General features: G+C 35.7%; 1 protein-coding gene across 2 annotated transcripts in view; it reads right to left on the bottom strand.

The window, feature by feature from the left end:
* Positions 1 to 27,888, bottom strand: part of Tmtc3 (Transmembrane O-mannosyltransferase targeting cadherins 3) — a 586,368-nt gene that overhangs the window by 64,734 nt on the left and 493,746 nt on the right. For both annotated transcript variants that reach the window (XM_089099383.1, XM_089099384.1), the window contains exons 11-12: positions 15,366 to 15,459; positions 9,332 to 9,549 (exon numbers count right to left, since the gene is read on the bottom strand). In XM_089099383.1, coding sequence (XP_088955509.1) covers positions 9,332 to 9,549; positions 15,366 to 15,459 — 312 coding nt within the window. The remainder of the gene's footprint in view (positions 1 to 9,331; positions 9,550 to 15,365; positions 15,460 to 27,888) is intronic.

The raw sequence follows: 27,888 nt of genomic DNA, 5'->3' as shown, positions 1-27,888 counted from the left end.
ATTCATACACATAGGCATCTTGTGCCTTTTTGGTTTCATGACCAGTGGTAGTGAATTTATGAAATGGTCCCAGAAGATTAAATGCAACAATTAAAATACTAAGTATTATACCCAAAATCAAAACACTACTTTCGTCACAAATCGTTTTTGCTTTTCACCAGCAAGGACATTTCAGAGTGTCTTGCTGAAAGCGGTAGCTTGCTGATTACAAATCTGACGCCAACATTGCAAGGTTCTAGACTAATCCCCCACAGACCATTGCTCCCCCCCCCCCACGAATAATTATACCCCACAAAATTTCCCGCATGTGAAATTGAGTAAGAGAAATAAAAATAATGAAAAAAGAATGTTAATAATCAAAGTTTAATCTGGATTTTCGCTTTAACAGATGAACTTAGTCCGGTTTTCTCTGCAGTGTACTTAGCAAATTACCAACATTCAAGTCTTTTGTATTATTGTTTGGATTCAGTGTATATCACTGATTAAAAACAACGAAACACCATATAATTTACCCCAGCTACAAGCTTTTCAACCCAAACATAGAAGTTTCTACATTAGCTTTAATACGTGTCAGTTGTGAACAATGGAATGTTGTAAAATTTCAAAATTCATTACTTTACGGAACAGCTTGAAAAGAAGTTCATTCTTGTTTATGTCTTGTTTACAAAAACATAAGTAAAAGACGCAATATGTAATTTGGCACGATAATTTAAATTAAATTATTGTGTCAAAGTACATATTTACAGTAGTTAAATCACATAATTACGATTAAATTATTGAATACTTTGGGTGTGCTTTGTAGTCTTTTGGGTGTGCACCCCACTCTTAAATCTTTAGAAAATGGAGTCACTAAACTGAGGACGTGATTTAACAATTCGCATGAATAGCAGTAGAACAATTCGCAGTAGAAGAGAAAAGAAGAAAGTAAACCTTACGCAATTTTTCCTCGCAATCTAATTGCCCAATCGTCCGATCGGACCATCAAAATTTCATTTTACTTGGCAATCCCATTACCTAGAACTTAAGATGATTCTAAAGTGGATTGTGAAATCTTCATTTTGAGTGATTTTACAAGTTTTGGATTATCGATTTGTTATAAAAATAAAATAAAGTCAACGCAAAAGCGCTGAATAAGTGAAGAGCGACATGAGCTAAGTCAATGTAGAGAACTGACTCACTGGTAGCTTGTTTGAACCGGAATCACGCAATTTCAATCTGTATGATTTGAGAATCAAAAGAGATCAGTGGCCCCATGAACAACCTCCCCACCCACGACCAAATTATTAGGAGAAAGGTAGGCGTGTCACACCTTATTTGAACCGAAATCATGCAAGGGTTTCCCATCTGTATTATTAGAGGACATAGTGAGCCCAAGGCCACTCCAACTATGAACCCCAACCACCAAAAATATCACGAGACAAGTAGGCATGTTGCGCCTTGTTTGAACCAGATTGAAACATGGATTTTGAACTTGTATGATTTGGGCTGTTAAGTGGTCCTCACCTCACCTCAGCTTTAATCACAGAAAATAAGAAGTAGATTCCACCTATAATTACAGGTTCACAAAAAAATATTTTATTTTATGAACCTTTAAGCTACAAACTTTAAGTTATCCCAGAAGGGGAGGTTCACATTATCGATTTAGGAGAAGAGGTCCTCTTGTATGTTATCAAAATTTGTCCTATTTCTGGCATACCACTAAAGTTTATGTCTTATTCTAAAATCCGAGAGTGAGAAGTTCGTAGGTGAGAATAGTTATAGCAATATTTAAACATCAGAAACGTGTTCGTCCACTAGTGTGTAAAATCCTCTTATTTTGTTTAGGTACAGCGGTACAGCATATATGCCAAAACAAAATATAATTAGTTTATTAATTATTTGAAACAAAGATGTTTTAAGGTGAAGAAGAAGCAAATAAGCATTATCTACCAAATTATACAATAGCTATGCACCGCAGTGGAATCTCCATTATTGAGAGGTGAGGTCGGAGCGAGGTGAGCAGCATTGCAACCTCACATTTTCTGTTTTGTTTACAAATCGACAGTCAAGCATTCTCTGGTCTAGAGCACAGTGAGTTCAAATTTGTGTACTGGATTTGACGATTGGAGATATGTGGATAAAAAAACGACGAACACGAAGCCTACAAAGCACATTTACAGTCCATCACTTGATTCATGGCCACTACGCAAACACACACACACACACACACACACAAAAGAAAATCAACTTACAATTTTTCTATATTCACAATTAAAAAAGAACAAGCAACAAGCACAAGGTAATGAAACGAAGACCCACTGTAAAAGCTATTTTCGATTTTATGAAACTAATAAGCAAAGGTGTTGCTTTTCGAGCCCTTACAGAACAAGCTCACACATTCAACGAAAAATCCATAAATCATGGCAATTTTTTAAAGCTATTTATTTTAATCAGTAAATGTGACCTTACGCTAAAAAATCATTTAAAGTCGATTACTCGGAAAAGTGAACAATCACTTTTGTGAGGAGATTGCTCAAGGGAAAAACCGGAAAGAACAGTGAAAAGTGGGAAGACGAGGGTTTGTTACATTTCTCAGGAATAACGCTAACACTAAAATCTTCACAATTTGGTGGATTAAGTGATATCATTAAAGATAAAGAAAGCTATTAAGTTTTCTATATTGCTGGGCACAATGGTCAACATTTCAGGAAACGATCAGTGTGGATTTGTTTTCTGGTTTAAGCATGGGCGTAAAGTAGTTGAAATATTGCTATCTTTAAAGTTTGTTACATCAACATCGGCTGAAGCACTGCTAGTTTCATTAATAGATACGCTAGAAGAAGTGGGGATCACCTTTAAAAATGACGTAGCGAGTGCTTTTAGCAGGGCATCAAATATGAGTGGAACCTACAATAGTCTGACTGCCAAAATAACGAAAATCATACGAAAATCTACATGTGGTGTTGTGCATATATATTAAACTTAGTACTCAGTGATACAGCAAAGATCATGCTGTATACTATTTCGTTTTTTGGTTTGATTAAATAAGCTGAGGTCTTTTTGAAGGAATCATTTAAAAGGCGACAAATGTGTACTGAAGAAAACCCAGTCTAGGAGCCTATCTACAAGCTAGGAGCAATTGAAGCTACACGCTGGGGATGCCAACGTGTATCAATGTGTGCGACCGAAGCGATTCCAGTGTTAAAATCTTGGAAGAATTGAAAGCTGGACCACTCAGGCCCTGATTGATCAGTCTTGGCCAGCAAAATACAGTTTTTACGAGCTGATGGCAGGATTATATAAGGTTTCCATGTCAAATGAATTCAAAATCAAAGTAAACAAGCGGTAACAATTGGTACTACTATGATTTTTGTTCAGATCTTTAAGATTACAACCATACCGTCTAACTGCCTCCAAACTGAAAATTTAGACTGCGGTCAAGCATTGAGGCTAGCAAACTCGTCTGTTTCAACACTGTCGTGAGTACATGGAGGACAACAAAATTGAACTAAACGAAGTTGACGAGTTTGACTGTAAAACTGAAACGTGCTTCTTATATTGCAATAGCAAAAATAAATCCAATACATGCATAAAATACGCATTTCAAGTGATTCTTGACTATAACATGTAAAGACTCCAGACCAAAGAACTACATAAGATTTGCAAATATTTACTGATGATACCATTGACACTGGTCACCTGCGAATGAGCTTTTTCAAAACTAAAGTTACTAACAACAAAGCTGAGGGCAACTAGGACTGATGAAAATTAGAAACTTTGATGATAATGCACGCTGAGAGAGATATAGTAAATGAAATTGAAGCAGACAATGTTATCAATCGATTTTGTGCCTCAAGTTCCAAAATGAACCATCTATTGTCTATATAATATTTATTTGGAGGTTTAACCTTCGTGCCCAAAATCACTATGTTGATATGAAAAAACCTTGTTGGAAATCTACAAATTTACGAAAATATTGAATCAATTAACATTTACAATTCTAATAAGATAAACAGGTACTATTTAGGCATTGAACAAAGGCACGTTTACGAGACGACTCCCGTAGAAAATCTCCTGGCCATTGCCACTTTTTATCTCCGATAGGGGTTGTTGGAAAGAGTAGAAATTCTAAGGGAAAGAACAAGAGGGTTCGGCTGAAAGGGGAGTTAAGAGGAGAATGACTTCTTCCTGGAAATGACAAGTTCATGTCGAAAAGACAGAAGGCACTTCTGGGTTTATGTGGAGGGTTAAGATTAGTCACATAGAAAGGAGCATTGGGGATTTGACGAAGAATTGGAAATTTAAGTGATTGTATACGGAAAGAATTTAATGGTGTACTCCCAGAGCTCAAACCATGTCCACAATCAATAGAAGGTTTAGAAATTTTAATGCCTGAGGTAAAAATTCATGTCTTCAAAACTTGCTTGTCATTTATAACCTTATTTTAAGCTTAGTATAGGAGAAAAACTAATGATTCAGGCTAATAAAAAAATAGTTCAGTTAATTAAAAGGCAACGTAGTATTTACAAATTCATTTATAATGATGTAAGCGCACGACAAATAAAGAGGGTAAGTAAAAAGGAGTGCCTACTGTCGAATACGTAGAATGTACTGCTACCTGCTGCTGAAGTAATGCAACAGCGGTCCCAGCAGCGGATGTGTTCGTGCAGTTCGTAAGTGTTTACTGTACTTAAAGAATGGCTTTAGACACTCGAGGCGCCTTAACCCATTTCTGCTCAGCGCCCTTTCAGGGTAACCAGCCCAGGCCTGGCTTCTTTTTAGCGGTTTTGGAATTAGAATACAACATATTTTTCTTTCTTTTTTCTTGGTAGAATTTTATTTCTACCAAGCGGACTTCCTTTTTTTCTGTGATGTTTAATGTGCTGGATATCATATTTAGAGTTCTACTAAACCCCCTTGCGAGTCAGATACAGGGAGTGCCATTGCTTATGTTAACTTAGAAAGAAGACAACTTTCAAAGTGACATGCCAGAAAAGAAACACTTACATCCTTTTAGCTCTAGGTTTCCCTTCCCTTTACCTTGAGAGAACTGAGAGTCCTTAGAGGGTAATTTGAATGACACTAGATTGACGGTGAAAATGCCTTGCATGGAACGAGTCTCTGAAGAAATTTAGCAAAGTAATAGATATACAATTGTTAGTAAGAAAAATCGAAAAAAGGCTCCTGCAGCATTAACACCATTTCAAATATTTCAAGGTATATACGGGTGGCTGAATTTGCTTAATCGTCCAAGTTTAGATAACCGAGAGCAACTATTTGTTAGGAGCACAAGACATCCATTTTTTCAACTGAAAGTAAGGAGCGAGATTAAAACTTAAAACGAACAGATATTATTCCATATATGAAAGGGCTGCCCCCTCTTTAACACCTCACTCTTTACGCTAAAGTTTGACTCTTTGTCACAACTCTACTTTCTAAAGTAATAAAAAGCTTTAGCGTAACGAGCGAGGTGTTGAGGAGGCGGCAACCCTTTCATATACGGAATAATTCCTGTACGTTTCAAGTTTTAATGTCGCTCATTACTTTCAGTTGAAAAAACTTGTTTTTTATTTAATTTCTGATCGTTTTTTCAAATAAAGCCTAGATACCCACGAGACACAAAATGATGAACACCATCATGATGAAAGGCCGTGTGGCAAAACTAATCCATCAAGAAGTAATAAATTAAAATAATTTTCAATGTATTGATAATACATGTTAACTTTTTGTTCTTGAATTTCCCAATTTGATAGGTGCCTTTGGTTGTTTTCCTTTCTTTTTTACAGTCAAAGACTGTAATATTCCATTATGTGATATATTTTCATTATATGCTGAGTGTTTGATCACACAAACTGCCTTTAAAATATTCAAACATGACTTGGTTAAAATTGGTCAAGGTTAGACCAAATACATAAATTTTAGGGGAAAAGCTTTAACTTCCACTAAGCTCTACCCCCAGCTCCCTAATGTCCCATGAGTTTCGCCGTTTGTCAATTTGGTTCTCACTGTGTATGCATACATTGGTTCAAGAAACTGAAAAACACACAAGAAATATATAATTTGGCCAATATATTTCCACACAAAGGAGAAGGGGGATGGGGGTAAGTATAGAAGAAGTGCCTTTAAGATATATCTATTTCTTTTTACATATTATAGAGTAAGATCATTTTCTTATCATGTCTCTTTCCCAATAGCCCAAATTGTTTTACTACTACAGTTACTACAGTTTTACTACTGATGACGGTCACTGCAAATGTGGCCGAAATATCTAGTATTTTTCGTGAAATTTTATCACTGTTTGTAAAAATCACTGTCTATTAAAAAGATTTTATCCCAATTTGAACTTTTATTTATCGTAATGGAGGAGGAACGTGCAACGCTGTGTTGACCTCAGGCAGCTTGTTTCTGTGGAGGGTTGTTAGTAGTATTATGTTTGAAATAATGAATTTCATTAGTTTCATTAGTATAGCTTGCAAGATATTTCCATGAGTATTTTCTTTAAGTGCACAGGAAATCAGTAGGCAAATTATTTATTCATCCACCAATTCAACAAATTACACCTGCAACCTAAACATACTGTTAAAAAAAAATTCAATTAGCCTTCTAAAAAAATTATTTAATCATCAATTTTCTATTCTTTTAAACGGCAAAAAATATTCTATTCTTTTAAACGGCAAAAAATATTGACGAAAAAAATATCATTTTAAAATAGTAGCGCTAAATTAATGATAGAATAGTAAAACAGTAACAACAATAAAATAGTAACTGGTTGTTTTATGGAGGAATTTATTACGTGTTTTGGCCCGCACAGGCTCCCTAGAGATTTATGGCTAACCATTTTCATGTATTCTGTTCCTTGTTTCTTTCCAATACATTTATTTTCCATCACCGGTCAGTCACACAAAAATCCAACAAAAATATTCTCACCATTCAAAAAATGTATTTGTTCTAAGAAATTGTTTGATTGTTTCATATAGGCTGAACACCCCCCCCCCACCCAAAAGAAACTTGTCTGACTCGCAAAATAGTAAAAAAAAAATGCGTACAAAAAAATTTGTGATGCATTTTGTATATTTTAAAAAAACCTATTCTCATTTCGATGTCCACATAATACATAAAAATAGATACGGGACATGCGTAATTGGTCTTTGAGAGAAATTAAATTAAAAAAAAACAAGTCTTTCAACTGAAAGTAAGGAGCAACATTAAAACTTAACCGAATAGAAATTATTACGTATATGAGGGGGTTCGCCCCCTAGTCATAACCTCGCTCTTTAAGCTAAAGTTAGAATTTTGTTCGAATCACAAATCCCTGAATCAGAAAGGCTGGTTATATAAAATATATAGCTTTTTTTAAATTACTAAAAAAACGTTAGCGTAAAGAGCGAGATATTGGCTAGGGGGCGAAGCCCATTATATACTTCATTATTTCTGTTCTTTTTAAATTTTAAAATTGCTCCTTACTTTCAGTTGAAAAAACTTGTTTTTTGTATTAAATTTTTGATCGTTTTTTGAATAATGCTGGGAAATCCGGTGCCCCCTTCATAGAAATGTCCCTTCCCGCAAGAAAACATTCTCCATGGAAAGATCCTCCCACGTAGCCCCCTCTTCCGACCCCCCCCACCAGAAAAAATCCCTCCTGAAAAAGTCTGTATACTTCCCAATAACGAATAGCCTACTATATGTAAACAATGGGCAAAGTTCATAACTTGAAGCCCTTTCCCTGGGGATTGTGGGGGATTAAGTTATCCTCAAAGACATATTTATTAGATTTTCGACTATGTTGAACAAAATGGCTATCTCAAAAGTTTGATCAGGTGACCTTGGGAAAAAAGACCGTGGGAGGGGGCCTAGCTGACTTCCAATTTCTTGGTCACTAAAAAAGGGCACTAAAACTTCTAATTTTTGTTCGAATGAGCCCTCTCACGATATTTTATGACCACTGGGTCAATACTATCACCCCTGGGGAAAAGAAACAAAAAAACAAAAAAACAAAAAACAAATAAACACGCATCCGTGATATTAATTCTGGCAAAAAATACAAAATTCCACATTTTTGCAGATAGGAGATTGAAACTTCTATAGCAGGGTTCTCTGATACGCTGAATCTGATGGTGTGATTTTCATTGAAGTTATATGACTTTTAGGGGGTGTTTCACCGTTTTTTTTTTTTTAAATAAGACAAATTTCTCAGGCGCCTAACTTTTGATGGGTTAGACTAAACTTAATGAAACTTATATATTTGAAATCAGCAAAAATTCTGATTCTCTTGATGTATCTACTGGTATCAAAATTCCGTTTTTTAGAATTTCGGTTACTATTTAGCCGGGTTGCTCCTTACTTACAGTTCGTTACCATGAACTTTTTGATACTGATACTATATTAGCAAGCAGGATCATAGTACTAAATTTAATATATATATATATATATATATATATATATATATATATATATATATATATATATATATATATATATATATATATATATATATATATATATATATATATATATATATATATATATATATATATATATATATATATATATATATATATATATATATATATATATATATATATATATATATATATATATATATATATATATATATATATATATATATAAAATATAAATATATATAAAAACAAATATATATATATATATATATATATATATATATATATATATATATATAAACATATATATATATATATATATATATATATATATATATATATATATATATATATATATATATATATATATATATATATATATATATATATATATATATATATATATATATATATATATATATATATATATATATATATATATATATATATATATATATATATATATATATATATATATATATATATATATAACTTTTTACACATATTAACTTTTTTAAATTACTAAAAATTCCGATATTTTGACAAAAGAAAACTATGATTATACATGTTCAAGTCGTGAAGTCCTTGCAACACGCGAAATTGAACCTTGGTCCGTGGATTCAGGGTGTAAGTAGCTTGTCTCTGAGAAAAAACTACTAATCCTGTCTAATATTACCAAGCAAAATCATAGAGCTAAGCGTAACCTATATACCTAAACGCAAATATTGCTCTATTTTCAAATTTACCACAGCTTTCAATGTTGAAAAAAAATGTTTAATTAACTTCCAGAGATATGAAATTTCTTGCGACTCTGAGGTCAGAGTATAGGCAAATTGGCAGAGTATAGATAGTATATATAGTTCCTACTGCTGAAGCCATAGTTTGAAAACCCGATTTAAACTCTGTAGATCCTGAATACGGCTCATAGCATGTGCCGGCTTACCATAACATACCTGTTCATTTTCAGAAGTACATCCCCTCGATTAATATATGCTTGAGTGTAATCAGCCCTCATACTGATTGCTTGTCTGTACAAAGCATCTGCTTCTGGCAAACGAGTAGCATTTCTCGCGACAAGGCTTGCTAAATTCAGGAACACATTCAAATGATTCGGGGCAATTCTGGTCTGGTAAGTTTCACCTGGTTTGGCTCGAGGCAATAAAGACTTGGCCTAAGAAATATTAGGTTCAATTAAGCATTTTTTGAGAATTAAATAAAAAAATAAGTTTTTTTTCAACTTACAGTATGGAGCAACATTGAAACTTAAAAAGAACAGAAATTATTACGTATATGAGGGGTGTTACCCTCCTCAATACCTTGCTCTTTTAATCACCCTCAATGTAAGTTGAGCAAAAATTTCCTTGCGTTTCGCTAACAATGTCCTTCATAACCCTCAGACAACTCCCCTTTTCCCTGGTCAATATTCACCCCTTCGACCCGGCCTCCTGCGATCTGTTTCAACAAAATCCCCCTTCTTCCCCCAATAAGAATTTCCACTGAAAGATATAGAAGAACTTTCATCCCTTACATAGTTGACATATTCAATCAGTAAATCTCCGCAGCCTACCCCCCCCCCCTCCTCACTCCCTTTTTACCTCATAATTTTTAATTTTAATGTTCATTTTGCAAATTTTGAGGTTTTCATTTTTAATCACATAACTAACTTATGTTTTTGTTTTAATTTTTTTTATCCCCTTTTTAATTTATCGATTTTTAATTATGTTTTCATTATTTGGACATTTTTCCTGATTTGGCATTGACCTTCTATTTTATGAGTTTAATTTATTTTTGTTTTTAACGTTTTACGTATTTGACATTAACCCTTTTATAGTTTTTGTTGTTGTTTGTTTGTTTTTGGTTCTTGTGTTTCAGGAGTCATTCTTAAAGAATTGGGACAATATTCGAACTTTAGCGTAAATAGCGACGTGTTGAGGAGGTGGCAACACTCCTCATATACGTAATAATTTATGTTAGTTTTAAGTTTCAATGTTGCTCCTTAATTTCAGATGAAAAAAACTTGTTTTTTATGTAATTTATGTTGCTTTTTAAATAATGACAGGAAATCTGGCTCTCATTCCATGGAAAAATCCCCCTCCCCCGGAAATAACCTTTAGTTAATTCAATCCCGGTGAAAATTTACCCCGGACAATTACCCTCAACATCTCCACGTGTAAAACTGAGTCGGCAAAAGAGAAAGCAAGAGATATAAAAAGAATTTCGTATAGCCAAATTCCCCCAGTGAAAGTTTTCCCTGAAAAGTTCACCCTCTGGAGTCTTCCTTCTCCATGGAAAATTCTCCCCGTGGAAAATCCCCCAATTTTTTTCCCTCCAATCTTTTTGGACACTTAAAAAGGGCACTAGAACTTAAAAAGTCACTGAAAAAGGGCACTAGATATTCTGCGACCACTGGGTCGATACAGTCATCCCTGAAAAAAAAAACGAAAAAAAAACAAAAAAACAAACAAACACACATCAGTGATCTTTCTTCTGGCAAAAAATATAAAATCCCACATTTTTGCAGATAGGAGCTTGAAACCTGTACAGTGAGGTTCTCAGACACGCTGAATCTGATGGTGTGATTTTCATTAATATTCTTTGACTTTTAGTGTGTTTTCCCACTTTTTCAAAAATCAGGCAAATTTTCTCAGACTCGTAGTCTTTTATAGGTAACACTAAACTTAATGTAACTTATATATTTGGAATCAGTTCAATAACCCGATTTTTTATGTATCTATTGACGCAAAAATTCCGCTTTTTAGAGTTTCGGTTACTATTGAGTCGCTTAACTCCCTACTTACAGTTTTTTTTTTTTACCACGAATTGTTTAATCAAGCTAATCACCAAAGTCACACCAATAATTTAAGGTTCTGAAATAGTTTCCTCTTAATTTTTTTTTCTGCTTGTATCACAACAAAAAAGACTTTTCGATTTTAAATAACAGTTTTAGAAAAATCGTGGAAATTAAACTTAGTGTTAGGCGTGTCAGATGAGCATAATATTGCATTGAAGTATTTCCCTTATTGTTTTGAAATTCTGTTTATTTCTGTAGGTTAAAAGTTTCAGGCTGAAAAAGGGGCAAGAAAGATAAATCGGGAGCTAGGCTAGACACAATTTGTAGTTAAAAAAGTGAAGTAAAATACACCTTGAATTATAAAAGTAAGCTTGAACTTACTGAGGAACTTTAACCCTATCAGATAACGGTTGAGCAAAACTGGTTATAAGTTTGAAAGGCTTGGTCGCCACAGTTTGATAAGATTGCGTCAGCGACACCAATTCAGACAAAAGTGCAATACATGACAACTCTGTATCCATCAGGAATTATAATTCGCGTCTACTTCATTCCTTGTGACCCTATATTTCCTGAAGCATGATCAAAATCTAATACAACCAAAATTGGGGTGGTTACTTGAATTTCAAATGGAAGTTTTACATTCCAGCATCCTAAGACATTGATGCACAAAACCTTATCCAGACAGCAGAACTATTTCCCACTAGAAGTACGAAAATATCTCTCTCTTTAGAGCTTAATTGCTGAGTCACATTTATCCAAATGCTCGAAAATTAATTTTCACTCCAGAGCAGCTCTTGTTATTTTCAAAAAGTCTCCAATCCCCTGTGTTCACTTGCATGGCCATGAAGTGGGGCTTTTAATTAAGTCAAATAGCCCTCGGTCCGTCCTGTTTCGATTAATCCTTATGCTTGGCGGTATATCAGTTGTAATTAAGTGAGTGTTCCTTGATTGCTGTGAACTTTCGTTTGTGAACAAAATTAATAAATTTAGGGATATGAATTAAAAGAAAAGGACATAATTTCTGCAATGTGAAAAAAAAAACACGAGAGGAAGGAAAAATTGAAAGACAACACCTATCTGGGACTTACATTTAAGTAAAATAAACAAGAATGGGACGCGAGCCGTCTAGCTGTTGTTTTCAAGGGGTATTTTGATTGAAATTACTCTGTATGTGACAGAATAGCAAACAAAAAACTTCTACTTTCCCTAGTGACTGATTGTTTAAAGGAGAGAGGTTCTTTCCGAGCTTTCAATGATACGTCGAAGAAATTGGTACCGAAAGCATTTTCATGGATATTTCTGAAAAAAAAAGAAAAGAAAAAGAGACAAAGCTTATAGAGAAAAATCCAACCGAAAAAAACAAACACAACCAAGGAAAAGAAATAAAAATGCCAAGACTTCTAAGCATACTGAGTAACAAATGAAATGTTGGAAAAGAATTGGACCAACCCGACTGAAAAGGAGATAGACTATAAATCTAATTGAATAGGCTATAAATTTAGTAGGTTTAAGGGTAAGACTATGAATCTCAGTTTTAGGAAAAATGTCGTGAGGTCTCTTTTAAGTCGCGGAAGCCTAGCTGCAGTTGGATGTTGCTAGGATAGATATAGAACATACGGCAGCTTGATAGAATTTGAATTCGACCATAACGTAGAAAGGATAAAGTGCTTCTAGAGAATCCATACATACGTACTTTTAGCATATTGACAAGTTATTAAATTCAAAATTGGGATCCGTGGCGCTCTTTAGAAAAAAAGGAGACTTGCCATCCATATTTCGAGACACATTTGATTTCAAAAACTTAAAAGATTTATATTTTTACTTTATTTTTAATTCAAAGGTAAATCTCTTGATTCAAAGGTAAAAATTGACAATTCGGCATTTTAGATTTGGAAAAAGTTGTAAAAATACAATTAATTAAAATGAAAACTTTTAATTAGTTACGATATTGTGGAAGTTACACGATGATAATAATTTAAAAATCCAAGATTTACATCCTGTCTCAAAGTTCGGCTAGGGCCTGATCCATCATCTTAAGGCTGGCGGCTCTCAGCACCCACAGATTTCTTACCCTCGCTTTATTCATATACCACAATTCAACACCCTTGTCGATGTAACTAAGGGCCCCACCAAGGTACCGTTTATTTTCCCGCATTTTCTAATAATGGAATCATTGGTACTCAGTAAACAACTCCCTCTTCTTTTATTCTTGTTATTCCGACGGTATTTTGAACCTGAATCGTACTCTCCATCATATTAGAAAGGCATTTATCTAACTACAATTTGAATATGCAAAAACTGATCCTGAATTTAGTGCCAGCAATTCTGAAATTGTTTTTTTCACAATTGGAAGCAAGCGCCTCCATACAATATTCCTCCTTGAAGTAGCAGGACCAAGCCAGTCGATCATATAACTTACCTCGGATTCCAGTCGTAATAAAGCATACAAAGAAGCTACTTTTGGTAGCTCACATCGAAGATCAACTGCATCTGTGTAACAATGCATCTTTTGTAACAAATAAGCATGTTTAACCATCTTCTTGTTTCCACTCTTTCCCGCATTACTTGTATATTGCAACGTCCTGGAAAATGTTATGAAATTCCCTTTGTTTTCTTTCGTTCCGCAAAACATCTTCTACGTTTCGATTCATGGGCAGGTAATTTTTATTTAGGAAGTTTGCATTGTTGATCTTCTTTCTCAATAAAAACAAATATAAGTTTAAAATGCCTGGTTACTAAAGCTGACTCATCCTTCGGCTTCAATACTGACCCAGTAGCTCGATTTCATTGTAGTTTGTGTTTTCCCTCCTTTATTTGAAGTGATTCTATGCCTTTCCTAGTGTCTTTGTCCATGGGCGTAGGGAGGAAGGGGCAGGGGGGGCAGCTACCCCCCCCCCCCCTAGACCTTCAAATTTACATTAAATATGGCTGAAAAAGCAGATGGTTTGGAAAAAGCAGTTGATAAAACTCCATCACACTATCGACTGCCCCCCCCCCTAGACAATATGCTGCCTACACCCATGTCTTTGTCTTAATTGGTGTTTACTGTTGTAGTTTTCTTTAATATTCTCCTACTCCGTATTTTTCTTTTATTAGACGGATTTTCAAATAAATAATAATAACGATAATATGAAAGACAAGGGAGATATATTCGGCGCACTATTTTTGGCGGACAATTTATGAATTCGAAATACACATTGGAGAACCATTCTTCAAGAAAACATAGACATGGTATTTTAGCGAAAATAAAAATTACTTGATAGAACCCCAAGAAAAATACAGGACTAGAAAATACTTATCAAGTTGGGTTTAGGAAAATCCATTGTTGTTTTGTAAAATAATAATTTTGCACCGAAAGCTGCGCCAATGACATCAGCCAATAAAAGAGAGAAAATGAAGGATAATTAAACCAGAATCTACGGAAAAACAATTTTACACTTTGGCTAATAAAAAAAAGCCACCTTTTTTATTGATACCACCAGAAAATTACACTTCAATTACATCAAAGTTTTAAACCATGGTCTCCTAGCGTAGGATTTATGAATCCCTTGGACGTTCTCCAAAGGGTCCAAGGACTAGAATTTCAATTATAACATTATCTAACATTATTTAGGGACTTTTATTATCAGGGAAGGGAGTTAAAAAACGAAAGACGATGTGAAAAATATTGGAACAACCGTGACATTAAGCCATTTTGTGTAGGCAAGAGGCTCCCCCTGAATATGTGTCCTTGCTCAGCTATGTTTATGGGGGCAACAAGCTGCCAGCAACCTGGACACTGCTGTATTACTCCTTGATATTTCTTAAAATAATCTAAATTACAATGTCACACACCCATATTAAAATTGTTTTACTAGTAGAAAGGCTAGATAGCACCGACATTTTTTTTTTTTCACGACTGATGTGGAAATTTGTGGTCGGGTAAGTGACAGGGTGGTGGTTCTGCCTGGTGCCATTTGGGGGGAGGCCTAATCTGGGGCTGAAGACCAAGGAAAATACCGTATATGAATATGTTGGAATTCAAAACACCAAATGTCAATTTTCAAATTTTGAACGAACCCCGCAGATAGTTCCGGATTTGAGTTCCTTTTGCTAGATTTTATTTCATATAAAATTTTTCATTTCTGCTGAAGAATATGTATTAAAATTTTTTAAAAAGTTTCATAAAAAATCGTCAATGTATACGAAAGTCTTACTTTTAAATACGCATCTTCAGCTTCCTGGAGAAGTCCCAAATTTGTATAAGTCCTTCCAACATTGATATGTGCACCAACATCATCTTCTTGCACCCTAAAATTCAGAATTCAATTTGATAAAAACTTTCTCTCATAATTTTACGTTTCAAAGAAAGGATAATAATTCAACTTCTCCCCCAAAAAAGGAATACTCATAAGGAAATACACAGATGTAAATAAGGATATTTTGTCACTCGTAAATTTCAATGTTGTGAGTGGAGCATTTTTCTATGCCAATATAAAAGTTTTAACAAATGTGGGAGAGCTCACAAGATCAAATTTGTTTTGGCAACAAAACACTTAACCGCCAACTGTTACCTTCTCTTTTAGGATGTCATGCAAAAAAGAATACTTTATTCAAACGAGATTATATTAAAAAAAAAGAATTCTCAAACCTTGAAAATCTTTCAAACAAATATATTGGATCGAATTTTATTAAACGAATTTCTCCATTTCATAGACTATGCTGTAAAATCAATAGAAATAGCGATATTTGCTTTACGCAAATTTAAAACGTCAAAGAACGTACTAATTAACAATAAAAATGACCATTCTCAGCATTTCCTATAAGAGGTAGGCTATATGCCAAAATATGATTGGCAAAATAAAGTTTTAATGCCTTAAAAACTACAACCTTATTTGCAAATAATAGCATATACTTATTTTGCATCTATCTACGTAGTATTTGGTTATATATCTTTAGGTTATATATCTTTATATATATCATATCTTTAGGCTTAGTAATCTATGATTGAAGGTTGTCCCTACGAAGCTTTTGACATTCAGCATCATTTCTCAGCTTCACTTGAACAAAAATACTACCATACATTTTTTTGCCATGGCCTATGGGCTATTAGCGCAAATAAATTCTATTCTATTCTAGTCTATGTTCAATATTGCATGATGAAAGGCTAACCCATCAAGGGCTACATCCAATACATTACGATATACTGGATGTAGATATATTCCGATTTCTGAGAAAATATCGAAACCTTTGCTTTGTAAAAGCTACAGGCCAATTGCAGTTTCATCGGCTATTAGCAAAGTATTTGAGAAGGCACTGTTGCCCCATACTACGTCACGCGCTTTAATGGGAGACAAACAACTTGTATTCTGAAATGGGTTGGGCTGTGGCCACGCCCATCACATAGTAACAAGAATAATGATGACTAAATCTTTAATTAAAAAAAACACTGTTTGTCGGTAGCGTCGACATTTCTGCTGCTTCGATTCTGTCGTCTACTCACAAACACTTCGGTGGTCTTAGATTCATCAGTTGACGCCCACAACATCCTTACTCTCCATGACTGGTATTACCAAGAGCATATTCGTCTAGCTTTGGGATGGGAAATAGTCACCGGTCACCACAAGCGAATCTTTCTTATCCCATTCAGTTTTTCGAAGGAATTCGGCAAGGATCTGCTCTAAACCCTACCTGAATCTAAGTTTTAATTTTTATGTGGATGACTTGCTGCTCCTAAGCAGCATGCTCAGGAGTCTACAAGAGAATCGTCGTCTCCTAGTGACCCTATACGGAGGAATAGGACTACGGGTGAATATAGAGGAAACGGAATTTATCGTTTTTAGCGGCACTAACGCCACCAGTAACTTGTCCTTGGTGCTTGTCATAATCCAGCAGTCCAAGTCCATGAAGTACCTTTGTATCACGTGCGGTCAGGCAAAGGGGGAAACTATAGGCTTGTTCATTGAATCAGTCTGTAAACATATCAGCTCAGCGTATGGAAAAGCTGTCAAATGCGAGTGGTCATTCAATTGATTTATTATTTTAAAACTATTCATTACCGTCGTCACTCTTGACATCTGGTACATATCACCCATCTGGTAAACATCACAGCTGAAGAAAGTCTTTTTGCAATGTTGGACCCATCTTAGTCACTACGTGATTTCCCGCACTTGGTGATGCCCTTCTATCAACAAGAGTCAACGTTGCCCACAAGCAGCTTCAATCATTTTCCCTCCGGCTTATTATATGCTGATGTCTACTACAATGGGAAGCCAACTTATAATAAATAACACGGCTAGAAAGAAATTATTCAGCCCGAAAAAGCCCACATAAAAAAAACAACAGAAGAATCACCCATTAAACAAGATCCAGCACAGCATTCTGCCGTCAGCAGGCTATAATTTAATCAAGAGCGCCGCTCCTCAAGGTCACATTGCAGCACGTTTGCAGTAACGGTTCTCGTTAGGCAAACACGTGAAAGTTCCACCCCTAATTCAAATGTAGGTTCAATCCCCACTTGCAGTCAATACAAAACTAACAGCTAGTATTGACAATTATTTTAAGCTACATTTGACTCTTGGTTGGTTTAAAACAATAGGTAGCATAGCTGTACATTAACTATTTTAGGGTAGGCAAATGGATCTTTTCGTGGATGGGTCAAGGGGAGGGGATATACCTGGAGCACTTTTAATTTTCTTAAGGAGTCTTTCATATCAAAATGGAGGGGAGGCGTCATCCATTCGTTCAGTTAAATATATTTGGACTAAATCTTCGATATTGATGCTGGCTCCTTTAATATTAATAACTTCTCTTACTGTAAGAATATTTCGAGGAAAAATATTAAACTAATATGTACACCCACTCTGAAGTGTGAGGGATGGAGGCCTCCCAAATAACAAGATTTCAACGAAAACCCATCGCCCTTTCTGACCCGATAATATAAAACTTAACCCGATAATTCATTCCTAAAATTCCAGATCCCTCCCTTGTGCAATTTTTAAAGTACTGATATTACCATTTTGAAGCCTTGTTACACGAAATTCCAGTGTGCAGGGCTAATGGTTGAGACGGGCAATAGCCCTTTCATTTACAAGACAACCCTGAAGATGATACTAGAAACGGGCGAAAAGTAAATATAAAAATTAAGCTTTTCAAATGAGAGTAGTATACAACATTAAAGCTTAAAGTAACCAATAACCATCCTATGTATGACGAGGGCTCTCATCCCTTAACCCCCTCCCTCTTTCACATTCGTAAAATTTCAAAATATTCCGCACATTAAGGATACTCTCAATAAAGCATGAGCTAAACTTTAGTATAAAGAGCAGATCCTTAGGATGATGTCTGTTCGTGTTAGGTTTTAACGTCGTCATTTCATTTATTTTTTTTGAAAAAAAAAACACTAAAACATTACATGTTTTAAACATGTAATGAAACGTTTTGAAGATACTTCAAATCCTTAAAACGAAGACAATTTATCGTATACAAGAGGAAGATACCCCCTATCGTTCAACTTTTCACTTTTTACGGTAAAATTTATCATTCAATTCTTCGGAAACTAATATGTTGCCTTAACACAAGAGCAATATGATAATGGTTTGTAATGGTTGGACACTCCTTCCCCAAACAAATCCAGAATTTTTTTTCGCACTAGATGTGTACAAGTTGGGAGCCTCTATTCTATAGTAACTCCATAAAACAAACAACTGATTAGAGTGACAGAGATGATAGATACCTGATTTCGATTAATATATACCAATCATCTGGTGGAAAAAAATGTTCAGGATTTTTTTTTCATCTGTGTTCAAGTGTTTGACCCTGTCACTTTGTTTAAGCTAATTTTATTAAGAAATAGAGCCAATTGGCTTCAGAAATTATTTATTAAATTAAACATATTTTCTTTAAATTAGGGATATTACTTCCTATTTTCAGGAAAACTTCTCAAAGTGCAAAGTCAAGAGCTGGCCAGTGCTTTGACGCTAAGATCTACAACCAAAATACTGATAATAGATATACCTCATAAACAAGCAAAATATAAAAGAAAAACCCGAGATTAGTCTAGATCTATGAACCTTAGTCCCAAATAAGACACTACTTTTGTTTTTAAGATAAAAAAAAATAGATTTATATCCACCCTAAGAAATGGGCGGTTTAGTACCTTTGCCTATCTCCGATTGCGCACCACTGACCAAAAATATACCAGCTGAATCTTTGTAATAAAGGAGTGCTCTTCAATGGATAGCTAAAATAATAATTTGTAAGCATAACGGTTCAATTTGTAATTATTTACTTTTTGTAGAAGCTGAAGAATTTAACCGATAGCTGAACAACTTTTGACATCTTTTAATAGTATAGTTAAAACTGTCTCCTTTCTTCTTCAGTAATAGATTTGAAAGTCAAGAAGGGGAAATCTGAGTAAGGTGGAAAGCCTTCGTGAAAAAGCCTTGGATTCGATTAAAACAAAGAGAAAATAACAATAGAAACTATTCACGTCTCTTTGAAGATGCTTCATAGAGTCAACTTCTTAAAGACATGTCATATCTATTTCTACCATCATTACAATTCTTGACGTTTCATTTCCCTCCTTCTTAAGATACATCAAGGGGAAGGGGGTGGGGAAATTAGATTGATATAATAATTAAAAGTCAGAAATTAATCCCTTAATATGGTTATGTTTAGGCTGCTATTAAAAATAGGAGCATGAGCAACGCTACGAAAGCGGATGTGTAATGAAAGTAAGAATACCTAGTCATAAATGAACTGATTAAAAAAAAAACACGAAAGGAACAACATTCTTTATACTGAAAGACAAAACCGAGTCCACCCCCCCCCCCAAAAAAAAGCAAAGGTAGTTCCATACACGAAAAAGGTACACACATTCCACAATCTTTCGGAATAAGTGGGCTACTACTTGAAAGTTAGTCATTTACTCATTCTAACTAACATTAAAATGCTTCCTATTTTGTTTCGTTACCCTTTAAGATGCAAAAGGGGCTGGGGTAGTTAAAATGACGTACCAATTGAAGGTCTGAATTCAATATCATATCCCATAATTAGAGCATTTAAAAAAAAGTAAAGAGCAACGTTAAACCAGGAACAGAAATAATCTTATGTGAGGCAGGAGGTCACCCAATCAGCCTCCAAGTCCTTAAGCTTAACTTTGCTTTATTCTTTACTTTAATATTTTTCAAAACAAACTATATAAATAGCTGGTAGTTTCCAGTGTTTGATTTAACATTTGCATTTTAAAACATTTGAGCTGATTTTTTCTTTATTTAAAGCAAATGCAAACAAATGAAGTTTCTTTACGCTCAAGTTCAACTTTTTCATGCTTTGATAAGTGATAACTAACGTTTCCCTTCCCCGAATCGCAGGGGGTAATAGTGCCCCTTCCATTGCGATAATGTTTTTCCATGTGGCATAACATGTTAGATTTACATGCTTAGCGGCACAGAGGTGGAAAAGGTAAGGATCATAACCTCTCCAGGATATTTCTCGTGGAGGAAGGGCTGGCAAGTGCTACCAGGAGCTTTGTTTTCAGCGATTTTAAATGGTAATATATCTCTTTATCTATTTATATGCAATCTTTCAATGTATTTAAACATACGTATACAACTCAGGTAAATATAAGAAAACTCCTGTTGTACAGACCGTGATGGCTTCAGCCCCGTAAAAGCTTAAAAGTCACGCAGAATTTAAATCCATGAATAATAATATCCTTTTCCGTCCACCGTAGAATCTGTGGTGAAAATATTAGTGAAGACTTATTCAACAAGATTGCTGTTTATCGAAAATATTGACTCTGCATTCCAATTTTGTCCAAAATCTTAATTGCAATCCGACCTTTTAATTCTTAAGCACAACAACTGAAAAAGTGGAACGCTACCACCAATTTATAGTAATTGATAAATACAACCGAATTGCAAGAAATCGGGGATTTATGGGGCGGTAACCCACATCATATTGTTGTAAGAACTGCATGGAACGGAGACTACTATTTCCGCGTCATATTTCCATTTTTGGGCCCAAAAGATCAGTGGGTGAGAAAGAGAAAAAATAAGATGAAAAAGATAGTATGGACTGCTTTTCTGAAAAATTTATCAAAGGAAGGATGCGTTCAGGGACAATAAGTGATAAAGAAAAACAGTTTTTTAACGTTGTTTAGAACAGAAAAAAGAAAACTGTTCATATATACTGAAACGTATATATTAGTTTTTCCACTCTCATAAGACAGTTATGTCTTGTGATATACCTTTTCAAATCATTGCAACCAATCCATTATTTCCATTCATATACGACAGTCTTCACTTGACCATAAACCATCAGCTGAAGCATCGTATATAAAGCAGCATTAATTTCCTTTTGTTCTCAGTATAAGTATACTACGTGATCTGGTATTTAGCATTGGATGATGAATCTTTGAGAATGTAATATGGAACTATTAAGCTTTATGGGGCAACCGAGAAGGTGTAATTAAAGTTGGCTGCCACTATGAAGATGGAAAACCATATAATGCAAGATTTTGGAATCCATTTATGTTTAAAGAAGTTCCTACGACTAGAAAAGTCCAAATATTATGAATAAAAAATTAGAATTCTGCCAGTGTTGTAACTATGGGGACCATGGGAATAAATTAACCCGTTCGCAAGAGTGGATTAGTATATTGTCTAGCATTTAATTGCATTTGAGATCACTCAATAATTTTACAAACTTTCGATCGTAGTATACGCACTATATTTTCGCAATGAAATCTTTACTTCTGCCTATATTTCAAGCAGACATATAGGAATTTTGCCAAAAATACCAGCACTTGATAAAATGTTGTTGAGTCTCTATTATCACCCTTCCCATCTCCAAAATACAGCCACGTCAACACAGCGGCGGATCCAGGAATTTTTTAAGGGGGGGGGAGGGGCACAAAATAGATTGATCCGATAAAGTTGCGTTAGGAGCAAGTTTAATTAACGCAAACTTGCGTTAATTAAGTAGATTACACTACTTTAGACTATTTTAGAGGGCACGTGCCCCCCTCATCCCCCTGGATCCGCCAATGCGTCAACATTCACTGCTTCGCTATGCTATCCAAGCACACATGCGAAATTTCTTTCCGTGTGAGGGGAGATTTTTTTTGGTATGGGGTCAATGAAATTAAAACAGACAACGTAAGATTGATTTGATAATTGGTCAAGTCTTGAGACCGAAGTGAGGGGGTAGGGGCAATTACCGAATGCAACATCCCCTGCTTATATAACTGATACAATCGCTTACCTTTCCGTAAATTCTGGTGGGTCAGGATCAAAAGTCAAAGATAAGACTGGGAGAAAATAGAAACCAATTATAATAGCTAACTTAGTCAAATATGTCAATCAAATGAAAACTTATCCCCATTGACTTTTATTTCTTTCATAGAAACCATTCACAAAGCCACTGCTTTTATTCCATTTTCAAAACTTCTCAAGATAGACTTGAGGAGCAATCAAAATTTTTAGTAAAAGTTTTAAGTAGAGTTTCAATTTGCAATTAAAAATATGTCTTTGGCGAAAAAGTTGGGCTTCCATTGACAATGAAATACTCCTACTTATTGAATACCACATGCTAATTTTTGAAACACTATTTGGTTAATGATCGAGGAGTACGTTAAAAAAGCAGTACCTTGAACGGATCCCTACATAAAAGGCTCACTGAGCTAAATATTAGGCAATGAAAAGCTTAAGAATAGTAACGTTTTAATTTTTCAAAGCAGATAGCTTTGTTCACAATTAATTTTAAAAAAAATGTTTTTGCAGGAGAAAGATTTTCATTTAAGGGGCGAAAGCAGTCCAAGTGACTTGGCTATCTCTTCAATGTTAAAGAAATTTCGTTTGTTTAAAGAAACGGATATATTAGAGAACTTAAATGTGGTTCACCTGATTCGGGAGACTCACAATGGCTTATCATTTGTTTAGATTCACTTTTTTTCTTATGCTCTCGCTATTTTTTAAATGATTTTTTATACAAAAATTCTCTTTGCTTTGTTCGAGAAAACGATATTAGCAACTTTAATAAAATTCATACAAGCTTGTAAATGTTTTTAAGCCGAACAATTTGTTTAGACAGTTTATGTTGATTTTATTCAATTAAAGCCCATTTTTATAATAATAATAATAATAATTTATTTGTGCCCGCTCATCCAAAAAGAGGAAAGCGGAGTAAGGAAAAGGACAAAAGAAAAAACAAAAACACTTCAACACCAAAGAATAAACTCAAACAACAACTTCTTCATTCGCACTCGTAGATAAGGTGTAGGGGCAGAAATTCGCACAAAGTTTCCATTGCCCTTTTTCGGCGTTTCTTTCGGAGGATGGCATAATGTCAGTCGGGTCAACCATATTTTGGGAACACAGGATGAATGTGTTTCTTTCACAGAGCGGATATCTAAGTAAAAACTTTAGATACTTGCAATAGACTGACCGGAGTTTTAGTCTATCAGTTTGGATGAACACAATGGCGATACATACAGCAGGTGAGGGAGAACAAGTGCTGCATAAAGCTTTGAAAGAATCTTCCTGTTCAGGCTAAACTTCAAAGAGACAAGTTTGCCGTAACTTGATCGAATACTTTTGGATATTTTATCTATTATCAATAAACGTGAACTTCTTATATCTTGACCGTACGTTATTCCCAGATACTTCATAGAGTTTCCCGGAAAAATTTCCGCTCGTCCCACCTGTACATATGTATTTTCACTGCATAGTTGCTTTCTTGCCGAAGAAGTAAATTCCAGAAACTCAGTCTTTAAGTGCGTTAACTCGTAAACCAATACTTTCATATCTAGTAATCAGGCGGTCAATATTCTCTTGCAGAAAAACAAGATTGCAACTTAGTATTAGCAGGTCATCCGCGTACGAAAGTAGGCTAAGGTCGCAGAGATTGATGCTAAACCCTCCGGTAATATTTTTTGTTATTCCAGATGTCAGGGTGTTAAACAGGATAGGGCTTAAAACAGAGCCTTGTCGAAGACCTCGGAAGAGTCTGATCGGTCTACTCAGAAGACCCCCGGCCAGTTTAACTTTCACAAAACTCTTCGAATACCAATACGACAGAAGTGCTACAACATATACACTAACCCCACATTCAAGTAACTTTAGAAGTACCTGGGACTGCACAACCGAGTCAAAGGCAGCCGAAATATCTACACTGCACATGAGGAGGGAAGACTCCAGTCTATGGGCTTTATCGATAGCTTTCTTTAGCAATCTATGCATAAACGCGCAACTCAGATTTCGGCGGAACCCAAACTGCCGGTAATCTAGTCTATACTTTCCCAAAATTTGGGGAAGCAGAAGTAGCTCCAGGACTTTACTTAGAACACTAGACACGGTAATTGGTCTTTATCGTTTGCACAGGTTTGGGTTTTTTCCCTTTTTGGGGATATTTAAGAGTACTCCGGCGCAAAATGAATCGGGAACCATTCCAGTATTGACAAACATCAGGAGCAGGAGAGAGACGTATTCAAATAATAGGTCTGTACCGTGCCGTAAGTTATCCAGACATATCCCGTCAAGACCAGGTGCTTTTCCGCGTTTTTACTTACTCACTATTTTCACTACAGCGGATTTTGTTATGACTAAGGTATTTCGCACTTTTAATACGGTTTTGAGTTCTTCATCTAGACATTTGTTACAATCCTGCTCTAGGCTAGGGTCTTTGGAAATGAACACTGCAGAGTAATGCTTCACCCATTAATCCTCCGGAATATCAGAGGAGCACGTTTTAGCACTAGTTTGAGATCTTTTCAAGAGCTTCCACATTACATTCGGATCCTTTGCCGCCTGTTCAGAAACTTTATCAGCTTCTTCACTTTTTTATTTTTCAGTTAGATTAAGATAATTCTTCTTTGTGCTTCGAAACAACTGGAATATCAGCCCTGATCGGGGCTTGTCGAACTCTTTCCAAATATTGTACCACCATTTTGCTCGTTTTTTTCGCTTGTTTTACTAAAGGACACTTACCCACCCTGGTTTCTGAGAACCAGGACGGACCTTCCGGCTAGGGACGGCTATCTTTTCTGCGGTTTTCAGGGCGTGGCAAATTTCCTCACAGTAGAAGTTTAATGCGACCGGGTTTTATACACCGTGCAGTAACAGCTGATACGGCGCTTTAATTTTACTCAAGATTGTGTCACAGGTGTATTGATAAAGCACGGTGTCTTTTTCCACTCAGCTTTTGTAAAGTGTGTATTAGCTGCTCTGGTGGCGGCCGACTGAAATGGGATACAGAAGGATAGACCCAAATGATCCCTGCAGGTATGGTCGGAATCAACACCGACCCTTTCCATGAGTAGGAAGTTTGTTACCACGTGGTCAATGTTACTCGTAGATCCACTATTGTGTATATAGGTAAACTGCTGATCTTTGTCACAAACAGATACCCCGTGTGGTAATGCTGCTAGAAGAATGTCTGCTAGTTTACCAGGTACAGATGGGTTGCACTGGAAATCCCCACAGATTAGAAAACGTCTGTTGCCAATTCCGCACACGAGTCTGCTTAAACGACTACACGCTTCGGCATAGCGTTTCTCAGAACGATCGTTATTCAGGTTTGTTGGAAGATATACATTGATTAGGAAAAAGTTAGACGGCCCAACAAATTCCACAAAAGTGTAATAGTCGCAGGACTTATACAGCCTACAGGGGATCTGGTCGTCCACTAAAACAGCGGTGCCGCCGCTAGGTCTTCCTCGCGTAAATTGTCGTTTAGCTTCATGTATGAAAATGGATTTGCGCGGAAAGGACTGGAACAGAGCAAAATTGTCCTTGGTAAGCAGATGCTCTTGCACACAAATTACATTATAATCGGAGCAGATCCCACTTAGATAGTCTATTTTCCCAGCGTTATGACCGTAGATGTTTCGGCAAAAGACCTTTAGCTTGCTCATTTTCGAAGCTGAGGCGCTTTGTTCATAGCTTTTCTTACAGCTGGGCAGAAGAGGCTGTAGCTTGGGTGCTCGTTCTTTCCGTTGGGGCAGAGGGCACACCTAACACTGTTCGATTGACACGGGGCTTCTCTTGTCGATTCATGGGGGCCTGCACAGCAGGGGCAGCAAGGTTGGTTGCTGCATTCTCGGGCCAAGTGTTCGAACGACTGACACTTGAAGCACCTTTAAGGGATTTCTTTAAACGCCGTTACTTTGAGATGGGTGTACTCAACATAGTTACCTTGCCGTATAGCCCTGTCACGTGATGATGCATCAGCAAACGCAAGTCGAACTGTCCGTGAAGTCCCATATCTTTTAGCTTCTGTGACATTGGGGTTACCGGCAATTATCTCTTCAGGGGTAGTGCCCGTTGGAACGAATCTTGCAACAGCCATGAACTTGCAGACAACTCTCTCACCCCTCTTCTGCTTACTTCTCTCCTGTCACCTTTATCGCAGCGTAATTGCCTGTTCAGTTCCGGAAACTACTTTGGAATTTTGGCTTATTTTCAATCAGTAAAGAAGGTGGCAACACTGCAATGTAAAATTCTAGCACACCTTCCACCTCTAAGATAATTAAATCTTACTGTCTGAGTCATCTCTACTAATTAGGTCCCAAGAGAATTTAAATTCAGGCAGCAAAAATGACAATAGCAAATAAATAAAATAAGCCGATTATAGATGTCTGTAGGGAATTACACAGGTTGAAATCTTACTTTATTAAAAGGTTAATATCCAAAGACAAGGTGTTTACACAATGAACTCTCGACCAAGACTGAGTTACGGAACCCTCAAGTTGAACAAGAGCTGTTTAATTTTCGGGTCACTGTTTCAATTAACAGACGCCGAGACGTATGCATGATACCACTAAACTTGGATAAACATGCCGTATCCGCTGTATGCCGTTGTTCAAAACCAATCGAGTAGAGCCATATTAAAGCCAAAAACTAGCGGAAATAAAGTCCGATAGTAAATCAAACCTAAAACGAACAGAAATTGTTGTCAATGAATGCATGACAACGAACAGAAAGTAAAATGAATAATAACATTAAACACAACGATAACGGCGATTGCTATGGATAAATAAATAAACCCTAGACTGAACAGCAACTACCACAAACAGGAGCAGAGCTACCACCCCATAAGCCTTCTAAAGGACATAGCGTAGTTTGCACTTTAATGAAAACGATTTGCATATCGAGAAGTGAGTTTATTATTTGTCAACAACAACACAAAAAAAGAAGAAATATTTTTTTGGGGTAAACCTAATCAAGGTATACAGAAAGGAATGGTGCTACTCCCCACCCGTCTCAATACCTCTAAACGGCTTAAACGTCACTTGCAACCTATTGAAAGCAATATATATGTTGAACAGTGCATTTTTATTTAATCTTAAGGCAACAGTTAGTTTTATACATAATGGGTAAATGGGAGGTTGAGCGTGGGAGGGGGACTAGTTGCCCTCCAATCACTTTCGACTATTAAAAAAGGCACTAGCCCTTTCTATTTTAAATCAAATGAGCCTTTTTAAGTTCCTACGACAACTCCTTCGATACGAATTGCTCGGGTCTAAACAAAAAAAAAGAGAAAAAAAAATAATAGAACATTGTACCCACATCAACTTTTACTATAAAAATGTCAAGCCTTCGAATTCCTTTTGACAATTTAAAATGGCATTAGCCCTTTCAATTTCCAATCGAATGAGCCCTTTTTGAGTTTCTACTACAACACTTTCTATAAAAACCTTATATGCCGCCAGGGCATAAATTACAACCCTTACCCTGA

The sequence above is a fragment of the Artemia sp. Qi Xiang Cuo genome, chromosome 13 (assembly GCF_049724085.1).
Source record: "Artemia sp. Qi Xiang Cuo chromosome 13, ASM4972408v1, whole genome shotgun sequence".
NCBI lineage: Eukaryota > Metazoa > Arthropoda > Branchiopoda > Anostraca > Artemiidae > Artemia > Artemia sp. Qi Xiang Cuo.
Note: the sequence above shows the minus strand (reverse complement) of the source record. Positions and strands in the feature narration are given on the sequence as shown.